Source organism: Solanum dulcamara, chromosome 6 (genome assembly GCF_947179165.1).
Source record: "Solanum dulcamara chromosome 6, daSolDulc1.2, whole genome shotgun sequence".
In the NCBI taxonomy this organism is placed as follows: Eukaryota; Viridiplantae; Streptophyta; class Magnoliopsida; order Solanales; family Solanaceae; genus Solanum; species Solanum dulcamara.
The window spans coordinates 14254840-14273470 of NC_077242.1; the positions used below are offsets into that span (position 1 = coordinate 14254840).

The 18631-nt window shown below is 35.0% G+C and overlaps 2 protein-coding genes across 5 annotated transcripts; one reads left to right on the forward strand and one right to left on the reverse strand.

Annotated features, from left to right (window-relative positions):
- Window positions 1-3860: 3860 nt before the first annotated feature.
- On the forward strand, window positions 3861-5816 carry LOC129892234 (oxygen-evolving enhancer protein 2, chloroplastic). The gene is made up of 4 exons (XM_055967795.1): window positions 3861-4236; window positions 4581-4813; window positions 4913-4963; window positions 5356-5816. Exons 1-4 carry the CDS (start codon window positions 4005-4007, stop codon window positions 5614-5616), a joined length of 777 nt encoding a protein of 258 aa, XP_055823770.1. The 5' UTR covers window positions 3861-4004; the 3' UTR covers window positions 5617-5816.
- A 711-nt stretch (window positions 5817-6527) lies between these two features.
- Window positions 6528-18631, reverse strand: LOC129892233 (WD repeat-containing protein 26 homolog). 4 transcript variants are annotated; one of them, XM_055967794.1, is made up of 6 exons: window positions 18232-18631; window positions 17558-17674; window positions 16266-17138; window positions 13943-14041; window positions 8403-9032; window positions 6528-6897 (listed from the first exon to the last, which is right to left on the reverse strand). In XM_055967794.1, the coding sequence occupies exons 3-6, from the start codon at window positions 17061-17063 to the stop codon at window positions 6685-6687; spliced, it is 1740 nt and encodes a 579-aa protein (XP_055823769.1). In that variant the 5' UTR covers window positions 17064-17138; window positions 17558-17674; window positions 18232-18631; the 3' UTR covers window positions 6528-6684. The 4 variants fall into 4 exon arrangements, with proteins under 4 accessions (XP_055823769.1, XP_055823768.1, XP_055823767.1 ...); XM_055967793.1 differs by having other exon boundaries at window positions 16266-17165; XM_055967792.1 differs by lacking the exon at window positions 17558-17674.

Here is an 18631-nt window from a genome sequence, read left to right on the forward strand (position 1 = left end):
ATATAAGGGTCAACTTCAAATGATCATATTTCTCATCTATAAAGAGTTAGGTAGCCCATGACCTATCAAATTAAAGATATCTGAGTCTTCTTTCCAAAGCCATTAAGTTGCATCATTCAGAGTTTGGAGTAGAAAGTTATGGTTGTTTTACTGAAGTATATCTGGACTGGGCAATTCGACAAAATGGGGGTGCATCGCCGATTGAGCTCGCTGAATAGACCCGAAAAATGCCAAAAGCAATTATTTTAAGAGATCTAAAGCTCCCCTTCGGCGGTTCACCGAATAGGTCAGTGATGGGACCTCCAGATCGCTGATTTGGTCAATAGGACTCATTAAAAAGTCATATTTTTTCAATTTTTATGGTTTTCTTATCGTTCCTACAAGGGTATTCTTGACCTTTTACCCTAATTAACTTCTCTAAGTCTATCGTATGACCTAATAACCTCCCAATTCATTCTAAACCCTCAAAGAATCAAATTCATATGTTCTAATTTATTTCAAGAGGAGAAAAAATTAGGGTTTCAAAAGCATTCATCGAGTTCTTCAAAGTTCGTCAAGAATTTAATTATTTCAGGTATGTAAGGCTACCATAATGTTGGACTAAGTTCGTCCTTGTGCCCTACATCTCTATATAGTCAAGTTGAGTTTCAAGATTGAGTTTTTAATTCCAATAATACAAATTCTTGAATTTCTATATAATTCTATAGTGTTCTTGTGTATATTCAATTATATATTGATGATTTTCATGAGTTGAGTTTTGAGATTATGGATTCATGGTTGCATTCACATGAACCCTAATTGAGTTTTTTCTTAAATATTTTATGCACTGTTTTGAGTTAAAGAATTATTATTTATATCATATAATTGAGCAAGAGTTTGAGCATGAGTTAAGTTTGAGAAGTCTTTAATTATTATTTTGAGTATGAGTTAAGTTAAGTTTGAAAAGTCTTTAATTATTATTTTGAGCCTGAGTATTCAGAGTATAAATGAGTTGAGTTTTAATACACTTAAGCATCTATTTTTTAGATTGAGTTGAGAAGCTAAAGTATATTTTTAAATGCATTATTGAGTTGAGATGTTATATATCTTAAAGAGAAGACATGAGTTGAGAAAAATTGAGTTTTGAGTTAAGTCCAAAAGAGTCTAAATGAGTTAATTGAGTAAATACACTCATTTGAGTTATGAGCATAATAAATTAAATTTTGGGAGTAGTATTGAGCACCAATTTGGGTAAGAGTATAGAGCAACTCGAACCCCATAAACTACGTAGTCAACGTAGGATAGGATCATACCATTCATTCGGATGACTCCTCATTGTCTAAAAAGAGGACTTTTATTGGAATCAGAGATGAGTTTACGTCCCTTACCCTGGCAAGGTATTGGATGGCTGTGACAATGACAGAAGTTCGCTAGTATCATCACAAAGCTCATAAGTGATGGTTGTCGGTTAGAGAAATTATCCAAGAGAAAAGTATTATATTTTTATAGACAGAGTTGCATTTACTTATTTATATCTTTTGAAGTATCCTTTTACATATATTGCATGCCTTATTAAGTTGAGTTATTTTCAGAGTTGAGTCCTTTAAGTTGAGTATATTTGAGTAAGTTTCTTTTTTGACCCACATCATTTTATAATGCAGATACATGAGTTAGAGATCATCAAACAGGCGCACATTTGAGGATCTGTCTTCTCTAGTTTTTGGTGAGACCTCTTTGTATTCAGAGGACTCCTTCATTGTCATCTTTATGTTATTTCACTATTTCTTGAGGTAGTTGTGGGCTTGTCTTGGTACCTTTCTAGTAGTTAGTAAATATTTCATAGACTGAGTAGAGTGGAGTCATGTCGAGTCTTTTAGAGTTTGTTTTGAAAATACAACTTTCATTATTGAGTTATGATATTGACTTACATCTTTATAGAAGTACTTTAAGTTATTATTTAACTATTGATGAGACTATTTTAAAATGCCCACTTGATGTTACTATTTTATCGAGTTAAGTCTTTCGCTGAGTGAGTTAGCCAGGCCAAGTGGTTTGCTTGGGACCACTAATGGTTTTCGAGTGCAGGTCACATCCAGGGTATAGGCTCGAGGCGTGACGATATGTTGTGTATCGTGTTTCGATTATCACACTATTTTGTTATTGGTATTGTTTCTTTTTTATAGGTTTTACACTACTTTTCGTGTTAATTGTTATGCTTTCTCCATTGTTTTGTTCCTCTTTTACTTGAGTTTGATGCACTCGAGTCGAGAGTTTTTCGAAAACAGTCTCTCTACCTCCACAAGGTAGTGGTAAGGCCTACCTACACTCTACCTTTCCCAGTCCACATTTTGTTCTTGTAATACAGTAAAACCTCTCTAAATTAATATTGTCGGGATCATAAAATACTATTATTTTAGAGAGGTATTATTTAATCGATAAATTAATAATTATTAATTTAAAGAGTTGTTTTGAGATTCAATGAAGGTTGATTTTGATTACATCGTCCGAGGAATGAAGTCTTAAGAAATTTAAATGAACGTACTTGTGAGAATGACATTCATGAATTTGAGGTCATACTAATAATATCGATAGCCGCAATCAAATTGATGTCAATAGCTTGTTAGATTATTCGGATGAAAATGATACATGTTCAGAAGTCTAGAGCTTAGAAGAAATTATGAATACCATCGGAGAAAACAATGTTGATGATGAAGTGAAGATGATACAATACCTTTGAAACCAGTTACGCATAAGGAAGCACCTATCGCATCTAGAACTCTTCACAATTTTTTGGTGCAGTTCAAGAAGACAACATCAGAACTTTTAGATGCAATAAGAAAAGTTAGAGATGAGCTTCACCTAGATTATAATTTTAAAAAAAAATAAAAAAAATACTAGAATCATATTTCACTAAATTGTCTTAGATATTTTTGTAATTTTCAAGAATTATTAATTTATAATATTAATGGGACCATATATTTAGATAAGGGTCTTCTGAAAATGTATTATCTTATCGAAATCAATGATTTTTTCCACTGACCCACATTAGGATCGGAGAAAAATATTATCTTAAAAAGTTTATTAATTTACCGAGTATTTAATTTAGAAAGGTTCTATTGTATCACAAATTTTAAATTTTTTTATTTTTTTTATTAAATTTGTACCAAGTTAAACTCCGACAAACAAAACGAAATGGACAAAATTACTATTTATTTATACATGTTTAACTTATTTTTCACTTTTATTTTTATTTGGTATAATGATAACATGAGTTAAACTAACAAGTTTTGATAGAGAAACATGATCAGTGAAAATTCATATAGGCAATCCAATCTGTTTGGAATTGATATGTAATTATTATTGTTTATTACTCCCTTCGTCCCAATTTATGTGATTTAGTTTAACTTGGCACAGAATTTAAGAACGAAAGAAAAAACTTTTAAAAATTATGGTTTAAAATAAGTCATAAATATTTGTATGACTTTAAATTATTTCAATTTGGGTACAATTGAAATAATGACACGTTTCTATATTTAGTGACAACTTAATTTTAAAATGTCAATTGTACCCAAATTGGGACGAAGAGAATACCAAAATATACTTAGGAACATTAAAAGAAATTTTCGAGTTAATTTCATAGTCCTAAAAAAAATACAGATCATCAAAGGCTGCATTTCTACTATTATAGTATTTTGTATGTTGAAAGGAAGTGTGGTTGAAACAGCCTTACTCCAAAGTAAGCCCCACAAGAGTATGACATGGAGATTGCATTGGAAACTACAACAAACAACAATATTTTGAAAGTCCAGTTGGCACCAATCAAAGCCTCAAGAACCTTATCCCACATCATAAATCTAATCTTCCCCCACATCCAAAAACTAAGCCAATTTCCCTTCACACATCACAAAAGTATCTAAACCATATTGCCCCTCCCCAACATCACCATTCTAACAAAGAATTGGTATCCAATTCCAAGCCAACAAAAGAAAGAAAAGGCTAATTGTTGTTAAGAGTGTAAGTGAGCAATGGCTGCTTCCACACAATGCTTCTTGCACCAATACCATGCACTAAGGTCTAGCCCTGCTAGAACATCCTCTGTTTCATCCCCCAAGCCTAACCAATTGGTTTGCCGTGCCCAAAAGCAAGATGATACCAACAACAACGCCGTCTCTCGCCGATTAGCTCTCACTGTCCTCATTGGTACTGTTGCCATTGGTTCCAAGGTTTCCCCTGCAGATGCTGCTTATGGAGAAGCTGGTACTTTTTCTGCACTGTCATATTCTTATACTAGTTTAACTACGATAAACGCTCTCAAAGAATTTTTACACTATCAGATCAGAGTACATAACCATAATTTTGATAAACTGTCTCAAAGTATTTTATATATATGTTAAATCCTTTTGTGCACATTCATTATGATCTAAATATTGAGCAAATGCGACTATATAAAACAACTATCCATCCCTAACCTATGTTTCTTGGATCCTCAAAAAACTTTGGCATGTCTATATCACTTTCTTTTTGTGGGAGGATCCGAGCAACACTAAATGTAAACATGATTGCTTAATTGTAATCTTAATGATGGTGTTTGTGATATGCAGCAAATGTTTTTGGTAAGCCAAAGGAAAACACCGATTTCTTGCCATACAATGGAGATGGATTCAAGCTGCAAGTCCCAGCCAAATGGAACCCCAGCAAAGAAGTTGAGTACCCTGGTCAGGTTCTCAGATATGAAGACAACTTTGATTCCACCAGTAATCTCATTGTTGCAATCACTCCAACTGACAAGAAGTCCATCACCGACTATGGCTCCCCCGAAGACTTCCTCTCTAAAGTAATACTCTCTCCCTCTAAAAGCATGCATTTTATAGTTCAGCACAAGTGGTTAGCTCACAACTGAGTTTTGGTCTTGTTTTCTTTTGTTACTGAGCAGGTGGACTACCTGCTAGGAAAGCAAGCTTACTTTGGTAAAACTGATTCAGAGGTAAGTAATCATAACTACTAGCTGCTTTTCATATGAGATGAGTAAAGGTCACTAGCATTAAACCTCGTGGTAATCAAGCACTCTGCACTTCTATATAACTTGAGCAAGAGCATCTTCAATAATCTACCCGAAAAAGGCTCTCCATTTGTCCCCAACAAAGAAAAGATAGAATGGTAGCTTCGATTCAGTCACTATATAAGCTACCCCGTAAATTAGTCCTCAAGTGGCAGAATCACTTGGAATGAGTGAAGTACAAAACCATGTGTCAGTCCCAAGGAAGTTGAAGTTGGTTATATGGGTCCTCGTTGTCTATGTTGTTGATGAAAAGCACTTACTGAACTAATGTATAGAAGAATTATGACACAAGATGAACTGGGAATTTGTTTGTGCAGGGTGGATTTGAATCTGGTGCAGTGGCAACTGCTAACCTCTTGGAGGCATCAAGCTCAACAGTGGGAGGAAAACAGTACTACTACTTGTCAGTATTGACAAGAACTGCAGATGGAGATGAAGGTGGGAAGCACCAGTTGATCACAGCCACAGTGAATGATGGCAAACTTTACATTTGCAAGGCACAAGCTGGTGACAAGAGATGGTTTAAGGGTGCTAGAAAGTTTGTGGAGAGTGCTGCCAGTTCTTTCAGTATTGCTTAAGAATGGGAAAACAAAAGAACACTATTTAAGTTTGTATCTACTTAGTTCTTCCCCCCTCTACAAAACATATGGTGCTGAGATGAGTTGCTTAATTGGACTTCTTTTTTGCTCTTTCCAACCAACCCCAAAAAAGTTCTTAAGACATGTTTCAAGTACTGTTGGAGGAAGCTTAATGTTAATAATTTCATATTTTCTTTGCATATATTTGACACCCTCTACCGCCTCCCCCCCCCCCCCCCCAAAAAAAAAAAAAACACCCACACACACACTTCAAAATCCCAAGAACATATGTTGATGGGCTACTCTATGTGTTAAAAGGTCTAGAACCACGGAGTGATGTAGTAGGATGGATCCCTTCACTTTTAATCAGAGATCTTGAATTCAAATTTTATTAATAGAGAAATTCCCAATAAGGGCAGCATCACCCTTAGATGGGCAGCCAATAGTTAAATGAAAAAAGATCATTTCAAGAAGAGAAGTCTATTCTAACAACAAGGTTTTAGTAATAGATGTAAATCTTGTGGAAACTGGATCATCTCAATAGGAAAACTAGAAGCTTTACTCTTGCAAATTGGATATAAGAGTAAACAAAGGGAGTTTTCAATTTCCTCTGCTCTTCTTTCTAGTAGAAACGTTGACGAAAAGATTCAAAAGAAATGACAAAAAGAATTTATCTGGTAAAGCTTCTAGTTTTATAGTGATGTATTCATGTACCAATAAGGCAATAACATGCCTTAGTTAACAGTGACAACCCATCTCAAACTTCCATTCTTCTCTCTACAATTTTGGGAAATAGAGCAAATGACACTGCATCTAACCTGTTCAAACCATTAACTATTTACCCACCTTAAATAGCAAGGGTCAATAAAAGACGCAAGCAATCATTTAAATGGAAAAAAAAAACTAAAATATGGAGGTATACAATATATTAAATGGACTGAATGCAAATTTCACATTCTTGTTTGTCATAAATGTTGGTTCGACATGAACGTACAGAATATACACAGAAACCAGTGATAAAGATGAGAGATATTTGTAACACTACACACTGCCCTTTTGCATCTGACTTCAACTTCGCCCATTGCAGCAGTTCACACCATTACCAGTGCCATGTTGCTTCATGTTTACCCGATTCAAGCCCCATATACGAATTGTATGATCATCACTCGCAGATGCCAGCATCTGAGGATTTCCTGGGTTCCAGCTAACACAGTTCACCGACCCTGAATGTCCAGCCAGTGTCCCAACAAGTTCACCTGAGCCTCTGTGCCATATATAAACCTAAAATATTGCAATTGACCGAGATCAGAATCTCTCAAGGATATAAGGTTTATCATATAGATTATCCTCCCCAGACCCTACTTTGTGAGATTATACTGAAAATGTTCTTGTACTAGGATCAAAGTCTCTCTAGAGGATACAAGGTCAATATCTGACAACATATTTCTGTGATTTGTTCCCAGTAATACAGAGAAATGGAAAAATCACCTTTTCACTATCAAAAATTTACTTCTCTATCGTATATTTCAATTGGAACCAATAAAATACATTTGAATTACAACTAGTAATATTTTCCATCCTAAAAATTTACATTGAAGAGCACACCTAATAAGATTAATATCTCTTTTTTTTCCCTCCAAATCTTTTTTCCTCAAAAAATTAGACTTAACCCAAATAGGCATCTCTTAGTACTCAAATGTGTCGTTCGCAATGTATATTATATTGAAGAGCACTCCTATTTTGTGACGTCCTATTTTACAGATTCAAATCAATATTATCCACAACCATTACAGAGTACAACTCTACAAATCAAAACGATATCTTGAATTTCCGGGGAGTATCATTTTCATAAACAAATTAATTGCATATCCAAGTACACATATATTAGCTATGATTTTTTGGACTGATGAGCAGACTAAAAACTTGATTCCACGCACAGCATTTGGACATTAGAATGTTGTTGTGAGATACTACATCAGGAATATGCCATGAAATTCAGTATGTGTTCCACACCAAAGCTTACAAACTTATCTAATTCCACAACAATTTCTATAAATATTAAAGAATATATGATCACTAATTGCAGAAATGCAGGCCATACAACATTCTGAGCTTTAAGACTCTCATTAATCTCATGAAGAATATACTTGATGTGTTCATTATTCCTATATTTTTTTAAAAAAAAAAACTTGAGTTTTCCTTCTTCTTTGCCAACTATTATAAATCTGCCTCACACTTCACATGGAAGTCATGTCCTGATGGCAGTAAAGAGAAGCATGGCATTGATATAAACTCGTGATTATTGAGAGCAGTGGTTATCACAAAGGCAGTATGTGGATACAAATAGTATAGAACACTTCACTCAATATAGAAGAAACTCAAAAATAAAATTTAAAAAGTCAACAGATTAGCTGAGGCAATTATGAAATACTCTAACAAGACAAATACAGCAGAAATAACTCTTTAGGGCATATCATTTTACAAGAATCCTAGGAAAAGGCAAAACAAACAATGTTACTTGCGTACAAAGTATAAACATGAAATGTTATACGCCAAAAACGATAACTTGTTAACAGAACTTTTTATGCAGGAAAACATAGTTTCCTGATTCAGGTAAATGAAAGATGCTTTTATGGTCAAAAGACGGACCATATGCAATACGCATCCTAATTTGAGGAATAGAATGTCAATTTATTCATGTACTAATAAGCATAAAGGCACCCCAACAAAAACAAATTCTGCAAATCAAATTGATTGTGCTTCTAGATCAACAAGAGAAGTAGTACCTGTGAGTCCTCGCTTCCACTGGCAATAAAAGCTTGATCTAGTCCTCCAAAGCAAGACCTCACAACAAACCGAGAACGTTTATGCCCCTTATATTTGGCTACAAGTTTTATAGTTCCCTCTATATTCCAAAGATGAATTTCTTGGTTCGAAAGACTAACCAATACATACTTACTGTCCATGGACAATACAAATGAGATTATTGGTTGATCCTCCTGAATTACTCTCTCTACTTTTGATTCCCATCCAAATAATACAATCATATTTTCTTTACAAACAGAGACAACATGCTTCCCATCACTTGTTATCCCCAAGTCCGATATTCTAACAGTCCTGTGGCCTTTCCAACACTCAAGCTCTTTCCCTTCCAAGTCCCACATACTAATGCTTTTGTCAGTTACACCACAGAATATTCTTTTTCCATCAGGAGCCCATCCGCATGAGATCAAACCAAGGCCATTTTTCTCATAAATGTGTATACATTCACCGGACTCAGCATCCCACCGTCTGACAGCTTCCTCTTCACCACAAGTGAGAAGCTGATGGTCATCAGGACTCCATGATATATAGGATACAGGTTTCTCATGACCAGAAAATTGGTGCTTCAAGCAGACACTGCCATCCAATTTGACCTACAAAGAGCAGAAAATGAGGGATGAACTTACACTCCATCTATTATCCTGATTAGTACAAATCTTCATGATTAACAGCTCTCTTTCTTTTGTTCCCAGCACTCCCTCCCCCCAATCCCACATAAATACCAACTTTATTCTATTGAACTTCTAAACACAAACTTTTTCTATTTAATTTTTATCAAACATGAAATGCACCTGATATTAGAATCTTAAAATTTGGAGAGTGAACCTTGCATATCATATTCCTCCAAAACATAATCAAGCACCAAAAAGAAGAGGACATGAAACCAATATGTCCAATATTAATCATTTGATAAGCAAAAAGAGGCATTATTCAGGAGTAAATACATTAAACTCTGATTTCCAACTTACAAAATCAGGTGAATAAAGCACACCTAGACATCTGGAACTCTCTGACATTTCCTCCTCATAAGGTGAAGTAACATTAACTATCAGCTTTCATGTTATCTAAAGGACATGGAACTCTTCCATGTGTGTGTTTCTATTTAAACTTTAAAAAGGAAGGATATCAATATGAAATGACTACTCCCCCCATTTCATTTGATGTAAGGGTGTTGAAATTTGTTTTTAGTTATTGCAGTAGTTTTTGGCAAAATATGTTGTTTAGTTTAAGATGAATTTGAATTTTGAATTTTAGTTAGGTTGTTTGAGTTGTTGAGATATTTTTAAGTTGTTTTAAATTTCAAATTATGCAGATTACGTGTTTTATGTTGGCTATTTAAAGCCCTTCAATGCTTAATAAGATTATTAAAAGTAATTCAAAGTCATTTCAATCCATTAAGAGTCATTTTAACTCCTTTTTGCTGCCCCATCTTTTCAGGAAACCAACAGTGGTATCAAAAGCTTCATTGATCTTACGGGATCCCTGAGTTCTTTCAAAGAACTACCATACCATTTTTATCCCGTAAGGGCTACCCATTTTAACCCGTCAGGACTACTATTTTTAATCCGTGCTTATTTTCAAAGAGTAGGGCGATTTTCAACAAATATCAATGTCAAGCAGCAGTTTCTCTTTGAATGCCCAAAAAAGTTTCACTGACAAAAACTTTCAGATTTGGTTAGTGAAAATGAAATCATATTTTATAACTTATGTCATATGTGTTGTTGTGATGGAAGAAAAATACTTACAACAACACTTTGCAAATCCTACAACTGTCCAAATAAAAGCACTTTCAAAAGAACTTCTACACAAGACAATGTCATGAAAAGTGTTTTTGAAGCAGAAAATCAAAAGAAGAAAAAGAAAGAAAAAGAGAAAGATCAATATTCAAAAAATGTGCAAGTTCAAAAATAACCAAGAAAAATTCAGTATCAATTACTAGAGAAAAAATTGAGGAGCAGTTTTTAAAATTGCAGTAACTAAAGCAAAGGAGGAGTATTGAAATTTGCTTTTAGTTACTACAGTAGTTTTTAGCAAAATAAGTTGTTTAGTTTAAGATGAATTTGAATTTTGAATTTTAGATAGGTTGTTTGAGTTGTTGAGATATTTTAGGTTGTTTTAAATTTCAAATTATGCAGATTATGTATTTTATGTTGGCTATTTAAAGCCCTTTAATGCTTGATAAAATTGTTGAAAGCAATTGAAAGTCATTTCAATATATTGAGAGTCATTTTAACCCTTTTTTGTTACCCTATCTTTTAAAAAAAACCAACAAAGGGTGATTGATTCAGCACAGAGTTTAAACATGCTAATTTGACTTATTTAATATATTAGTGATAATGGAAGAGAATATTAAAGTAGAAGTGGAAAAGAAAAGCAAACATCACATCAAAGTTGAAGCATGAATAGTTCAATGAATCCTTTAAGTTATTGAAAGTTGTATTAAATAGAATGGTGTCAAACATTTTGCAACGCACCAAAATGGAAAGATTGTCATATAAATTGGAATGGAAGGACAAAATAAAATGAAACTAAAGCTAGAATATAAAATTTAACGTTGATTTTGAATTCAACTAATTATCCCATCATATTGAATGCTTAGTGCCAACTATCAGTTAAAACATCTCTGGCGTCTAGGTTAAAGAATCTGATGATAAATCCCAAATTAAGTTTTAGAAAACATCCGTTCAACCCAAAGGTTTGTTATAAATTCGATAAATCTCCAATGCAGAAAATGGCAGACAGGCAGCTTAGTACTAACAAGGATCTTATTTTTCATGTCATTTATTTTAGCAGCTTCTGTAAATCTGTCCACCAGATTTGTAACTTACTCATCCCTTTCATAGACATGCACATTAACACTTAATATGCCATCCATAACTATTTGGCAACATATTCACCTTTAGCCATTGCATATTCTCCATTTATTCCACTTGATGCAACTCTATTTCCTGGCTCCTTCCTAAATTTGGAGACTATTTAACTTAAAGTTTCCTCCTTTTTTCGATAAGGTAACTTACACTTCAAATTTTACCCTTAATGGCAAGCTTTTACAGCTACACAAATGTCATGGCAAATTTAAAACCACAAGTTTCAAAGGTCTTATAACCGCACAAATGTTACGGTGTAAATAAGACACAAATTTCAGAAGTCTTCTGCATTTCTTAACTCCGTGCCCAGTCAAATAGGTTCGAAACAATTGAAATTGAAAGAGTAATAACTTTGTTCTAACAATGGAATAATAATGAGGCTATTCTAACAATGGAATAATAATGAGGCTACAAAATTTAATTAGGATACATTGAACACCTCCCAGAAAACTAACACCTCAGCCCATATATAAAATCAGCTTGCAACTGATTTTTTTGGGGGGGGGACAAGTAAAAGAGGCATTAGCAAGTATTGATATAGTTCAAAGCTTCGATGGAATGTTGTGAAAGGAGTACAACCAAAAGTATAGTTACAGCTTCACCACCAAGAGTTAAGGATTATGGTGGGATGGATAGAATCCCTCCATCCTTAACAAGGGGTCTCGGATTTGAACCCTGGGTATGGAAAAAATCATGGTAGGGAGCACTCCCCTCACCCCCCACCTGGGCCTTATGCGGCGAATACGGATTAGTCGGGGCCCCATTGCGGGTAGCAGAAACAAGTGGGAATTAAAAAAAAAGTATTAGTTACAACTTCGATATCATCTATTTTGTGCTGCACCAAAAAGAAAGTAAAAGGAAAGCAAAATCATATCACTTTGATTACTCATTTTTTCTGGCTCTATAACAAGTACCCTCTTTTTGCTTGATCCTAGGAAAAGATCAAAATATTCAAATAATTAAAAATGATATAGTGCAAAGTACAAGTCAATGCATGATAATAATTAATATAAATCTCCTCTTACACGATAAGAACTTGGCAAAACACAAGGAAATATAATCATAATCACACTTAAACACAACAGAAACATTAACTGCTGCATAGTTGGTCACAATGCAAGGAAGTTCCAGTAGCTTTCAACATAAAAATTGAATCATACATTCAAGTCCTACTTGAGTTTAACAGCAATACCAGTCAGAAACCATAAATGCGTCAGTAGTAGTCACTGGATTAGTCACTGGACTTTTAACACTCGATCAATGGCAGACTACTTTTCTTCAGATTGCAAAGTAGGATTCTTTTTTGAGACAAATTGCAATGTAGGATTCTTGATAAGTTTAATTTTTAATACGCTACAAATCATGTGGATCCGAAAACCAGAAGGATGAGGAGGCTTCACTTTTAGATGTAGACATGTAGAGTTGTCTCTGCGTCTGTCTAGGTTTGCAAACAGATATACATGCTGTACTCCCTACTTCAGAAATTCAGTGTATGGATGGTTAACTCGGATCAATAGGGACACAAACTATCTGATTATAGTCAATCCTAAAAGATCTCTCGTGGAAGTATCTACAACTTGCAACTATGGTGGTGCTTTCTAATAATTACACCTCAATTTTAAACTAGTTAGAATCTATTATATTTCTTTATTTTTTGTATTGTGCTGTCCGGGCCAGCTTGTGTGCCTCGACTATTCCACCGGGCATCTGCTACCTTCCATCAACAAAGGTACGGGTAACTCTGTCCACCAAGGCTCAAGCAGATGGGAAAAGCCTATTACATTGGATACCCGCTACCTTCCATCAACATAGGTATCGGGTAACTTTGCCTGCCAAGGCTCAAGCAGATAGGAAAAAATTAGTTAGCATTTTTTGCCTCGAATTTAAACCTAAGAGCTCGTGAGAAGAAATCCCCTAGTTGGAATAGGCTATATGAATCCTTTATTTATTTATTTTTGATAATCGTGGTGTCTTGTCCAGCTTGTGCGCACCTCGACCCTGCCACCCCCCACTAGCAATAGGTACTAAGTGACTTTGTCCACCAAGAGTAGGGTAGAGAGAAAGAAATCACCTAGTTTTTTTGTCTTTGCTGGGATTTGAACTGAAACATCATGGTTCTCAACCCAATTCACTAACCAGTAAGACACACCCTTGAGTGCTATATGAATCCTTTATATCCATTCAACTTCACGTGAGCCCATTTCATTCCGTTAACAATTTAAGTTTCTTTCCAAAACTAGGAATTAATAAATCGCAGGCATGTCAGTTCATTTTTTAAACTGACATATAATCAAATTCAAAAAATCCTCTTAAGCACCTGATCAAATGGAAATATGCCACTAAAAAGGGAATAAACCTTAATTTCAACAAGTTGATATCATTGTGTTCATTTTGTATTACTATATGAGGTCGCAGAAACCACAGAAGTTTGAGCACCCATATGTGGCACTCCATGAGACTGTGAAGCATACAAGATATTAATCCTTTAAAGGAGACGTAGAAAACCATATGAAAGCAACTGTGACTAAGATGCAAAAAGTGGAGGAGAAGAATTTCAATAAAAAGTAAAGTAACAATTGATCTAAGTTGAAACACAACTACTGATATGATGACAAAATAAAGAGAATTTAAAATACCTCCCATATGATTACTTTACATTTGGCAGATGAGGCTAAGTACTTTCCATTATGGGAAAACTGCAAGCACCAGACTTCATCATTGTGTTCATGTAATATCTGATGCAGTAGAAGCAATGAAGAAACAATTAGCGCTTAAGGTGATTAACAAATTGTATCTGCAAGAAATCAGACTCCACTATCAATGATTGCTCTAAAATGACTTATAACACAAAAAACAGCTTGTTGGTAAATGACAACAAGCAGAAAGCCAGTGAAGCTCAATTTTATCAAGCACATTTACAACTCCTCGGCCCTTTAACCAACCCCTCTACCCCAATCCAAGGCTAATTCCTTCTTCTTTCACTTAAATCACCGTGGATCCAACCACATCGCCTGGTTAAACATCCCAACTATAAGGTCAATTTGCAAATGGTATAAACTACATGAACAATAAACCAAACAAAGCCAAAAATTAGAGAATAAAAAGGACATACTTGTTTACACACAAAACATATAATGACAAGAGAAAGGGAGCCCAATCTCATAATAGAACGAAAAAAGATGTTGTGCCTACAGATACCAACTTTTTCATTGATTCAAAAGTGAGGCAACAATCCATGAAACATTTCATATTGTTGTGACCAAAGAATTGTAAAATGGTGGAAACAAGCTCAGTAAGGACCTGAAGATCACAAAGCTCCCAGAAACCAATAGTGCTTACCTATTAACTCCAGCATCTTTCTAAGACATAAGAAATAAAATTGCATTCATTTTCTACTGATTAGTAAACAAAAATTGCATTTATCAGCAAGCTCATTATGATAGAACTGCAAGCATTGCCCATGTTAATTTGCTCATGGACCGGGGCTGCAATGAATATGCTTTTAGTTAGAGTTCCATTGTCGATAACTACTCAAGAGGAGCTGGCATTGGAGATCCACGGCATTGAAAGCTGGACAGTCAAATCTCTGTTCTTCATTTGTTATTAACTGAACAAAGTATTCCATAAGCTTCTAGTCTTCTAGAGAGTTTATATATGTACTTGTAGTATATAGATACACTGAAGCAATTTGCACAGTTTCTTTTTGTGTGAGAGCACTAACTTGTTGCATTATTAATAAAAATTCGTTTTGAAGGGGAGCATAATGGTAAGAATTGTTTGGGTGTGACCACAAGATTACTGGTTCAAGCCGTGAAAACAACATCCAATGTGAGGTGAGGATGCAAGGTAATCTGGCCCTTCCACGCACCCGGCACATATAAGGAGCTTAATGTACAGGACTGCCCTTTACCCAGAAAAGATAAATCCTTGTATTATTTCTAAATGTTCCGACCCCATGTCTTACAACGATTTAATATTCCATGTAAATCCCACCCAGTTCAAATACAGTAGTAAGATCAGTGTTATCAAAATCAAAAAGTACAAAAAAAGCTCTAAGGTCCACAAGGGATTTAAGCGCAAATAAAGTGTGGGCTTTAATGAAAAAAGGTACAAAGAGAGAAAAAATACAAATATATTTTTAGTCCAAGACTAATAAATATAAGCATGAATGACAAATACATGAACAAAGAAATTGAATAAAAATAACGATAAAGTGAAATATCAATTGTTTAATGTCACCTCTTCAGAAGAGGCTCATTGGCAAGTTAAAGAATGCCTTAAAACTGTGATGATGACACTGAAGTGCATATTAAGTAAGGCAAAGCGCTCAACACATTTTGAGCCTCGCTTCGGGGCTTATGCACGCCTTTAACAAAACTGTGTCAGACAATCCTTGTTTATTATTGTTACAACTTTAAAATTCAAAACAAGCTTTTAAAAGAGCATAAGAAAAATTGGCAGAATCTTCAACCACAAAGAGTTAAATGAAACAAAGTATGAATTCAATGAATGCTTCTCATCCTAACGCCAACATATGTTATTCAAACAATGACATAAAATAGAAGACGCAATGCTTTTAACAACAATGACAATGTAAAGAACGCAAAGGAGAAAACTTGACCAATACTTTCCATCATATTCATTTACCACCACTAACTATTGACTCAGATAATGACAGGACAAACTTGTGCATGATTGCAAGATGCATTGATCATTGAAAGAGTTTACTTTGTGTCTCACACAGCTGACACAAGTTGTGTGAGGCTTCTTTTTGGTTCACAAATTGGTGGACCAAAAGTGTAAGACTAGCGTCCAGTAATTTGTGAATTAAAGCCTCACACAACTTGGGACTGTTGTGTGAGGCACAAAATAAAGTTTCTCTTGAACATGTCATACAATCAAGAGCAGAATGAAAAGGCTTGTATCAAAAAGAACATCCAATTATTAATGTGATCTAACCTGCACTGTTAGAGATGGAATATGATCTCTTCCGCACTGATGATCAGTGAGCAGTGACATTTCACCTACCACAGAGTTGTGAAATCTACAAGCATCTAGTTGCAAGTCAAGAGCCTGTTCAACAAGATGTACCAATCTCTTTTCTGGAATCATAACTGTTGCGGGAAGTAATCTTTGCAATTCCTCTAGTAGCTTTGTACGTGACTTTACTCTCACTATACCTTGACCTGATACCCCAGTAAGAACCAGCTGAGAAGGTGCTATAATGAAAAAGGAAAGCTGATGGACTCTATCACTGTTTATGCAAAGTGGTGAGATCTCGCCCCTCAGTGTCTTCAGAGCATCCATGACTTTTTCTTTGTCCAACAATTCAAAAAACTTCTGCTCCAATATCACAAAAGATGCCAACTTCACAATTTTTTCATCCACCAGACCAATCTTTCGCAATGTGTTTAAACTTTCATCCCATTTACCATCAAGAATTTGCTGCATAAACAAATTTATGACAGAAGTGTGCAAGGGTATCCCTGACTCTTCCTCTAGAAGGGCCCGAGTCTTTTTGTAACCAAGAGAATCTAATGCCTCAGTTATAATCCGAACAAATTCAACTTTCTTGACAACTCCTTTTGTACCAACAACCTCATTGTCCCCTTGAAGAGCCAGGGGTCGAGCCATTGAGTCACCCAATGAACAACTTGCAGGATCTCTAACAAATGTCCCGTCTGAAATATCTACCAATTGACCGGAGGATACCTTCACACGTTTTGATGGCGGTTCATCATTGTCCTCAGCTCCCATGAAACAAACACCTCAGCCCATATATAATAGCAGAAGGAAGACAAAACTGAAAAGTTGGAATTGTAGGCCTAAATCCTGCAATTAATAAAAGGAGACTCTCCTCTGTAACAGCAGAAAAGGAAATAACATAAAATCAATTAAAATAGAAACAGAAAAAAGAGAAAGAAGGCAATCCACAGGATCCACTTTCAATGATCTAAGATTAGAAATAGAAACATAGTAATGAGACAATGAGCAAAACAGAGAGTTGAAAGAAAAAACTGCAACTAACAAAAGATTACGCTAATCTCTTTTATATGTAATCATTTTATTGATGAAAATTGCCCAGCATTGAGCAAGAGCATCGCCTGATACTAATATCAAATGCGAACGTACCCAATAAAATATATGAAAGTAAAATTGCTTGGACAGATTCACAACAAATACAGGATTATGGATTCGCAAAGTAAAATTGCTAGGGTAATCATACTTCCAAAATAACAAACAAGGTTTACCTTATTTCTCTACAGGATTATGGATTGGTCATATCAGATCTTGGCAACTAAGTTAATTCCTCCCCTAGCAAGATTTGATGTAGCACGCACGCACGCACCCACTGAGCCCCCTCAAACCTGTTATGATCAAGAATGATAGTAAGATACACTTATATAGCACAAGATGGTGACGAGTCTCAAGCCTCTTAAACCTGCTATGATCAACAATGAACTATTAAGGAGGATTTCACTCCAATGAAATTACATTTACAGCAAATCTAAACCAGCTCTCTCTCCAACAGCAGGAACTAGGGATCGTGATCCGATCAATACTAAAAGCATCCAATAACAAGCTTACAAGTTGGTGCATTCCTCATAAAAGAAGAGAAAAAAAAAAAGCAAAAAACAATACAACACTATGGCATCACTTTATACATGCACTCAACTCAAAATGCATCTGCTGTCCAACTAGTCTTGAAGTTCCAGATGGGCTAAACTTAACTTCTGCCAACCATACTCTTCTTAGTAAATAAGCATATACTACAATAACCACCCAAAACCCAACTAGAATAAAACGGACTTTAGATAATCCATCCACGAATACCATTCAACAAATCCAACAAACAAAATCAAGAACAAGAATCAAACCAAACCCAGAAAACATTTTCCGTAAAAGAAAAGCAAAGAAAGATTACCAGAAAATAAAAGATACGGGGAGAATCTGCAATACCCAGAAAGCAATTTGAAGATTCAGATCAAAATGGATACATAAACTGATTGAAAAACGAGTAAATCGGAAATGGTTTTATCCCAAATTGTATTCTTTATTCCCTTTGTTTGTCGGTAAGCTAAGACAAGTAGATTAGGTGGGTTAACAAGCACTCGATTGAAAGAGGGGAAAAGATAGAATTACAAGAAAGCTAAAAAAAGGTATATGATTGATTGTTGGGATACAATTGAAATGTTGTAGAGAGATTTGGGTATTTGTTAATGGAGAATTGTGAATAGAGAAATGGAGGAAAGAGGTGTTTGGCATTTTACTTAATAAGGGTCCCTTTGGTAACAGGTATTATACTAATCTTTTTACGTGGATTG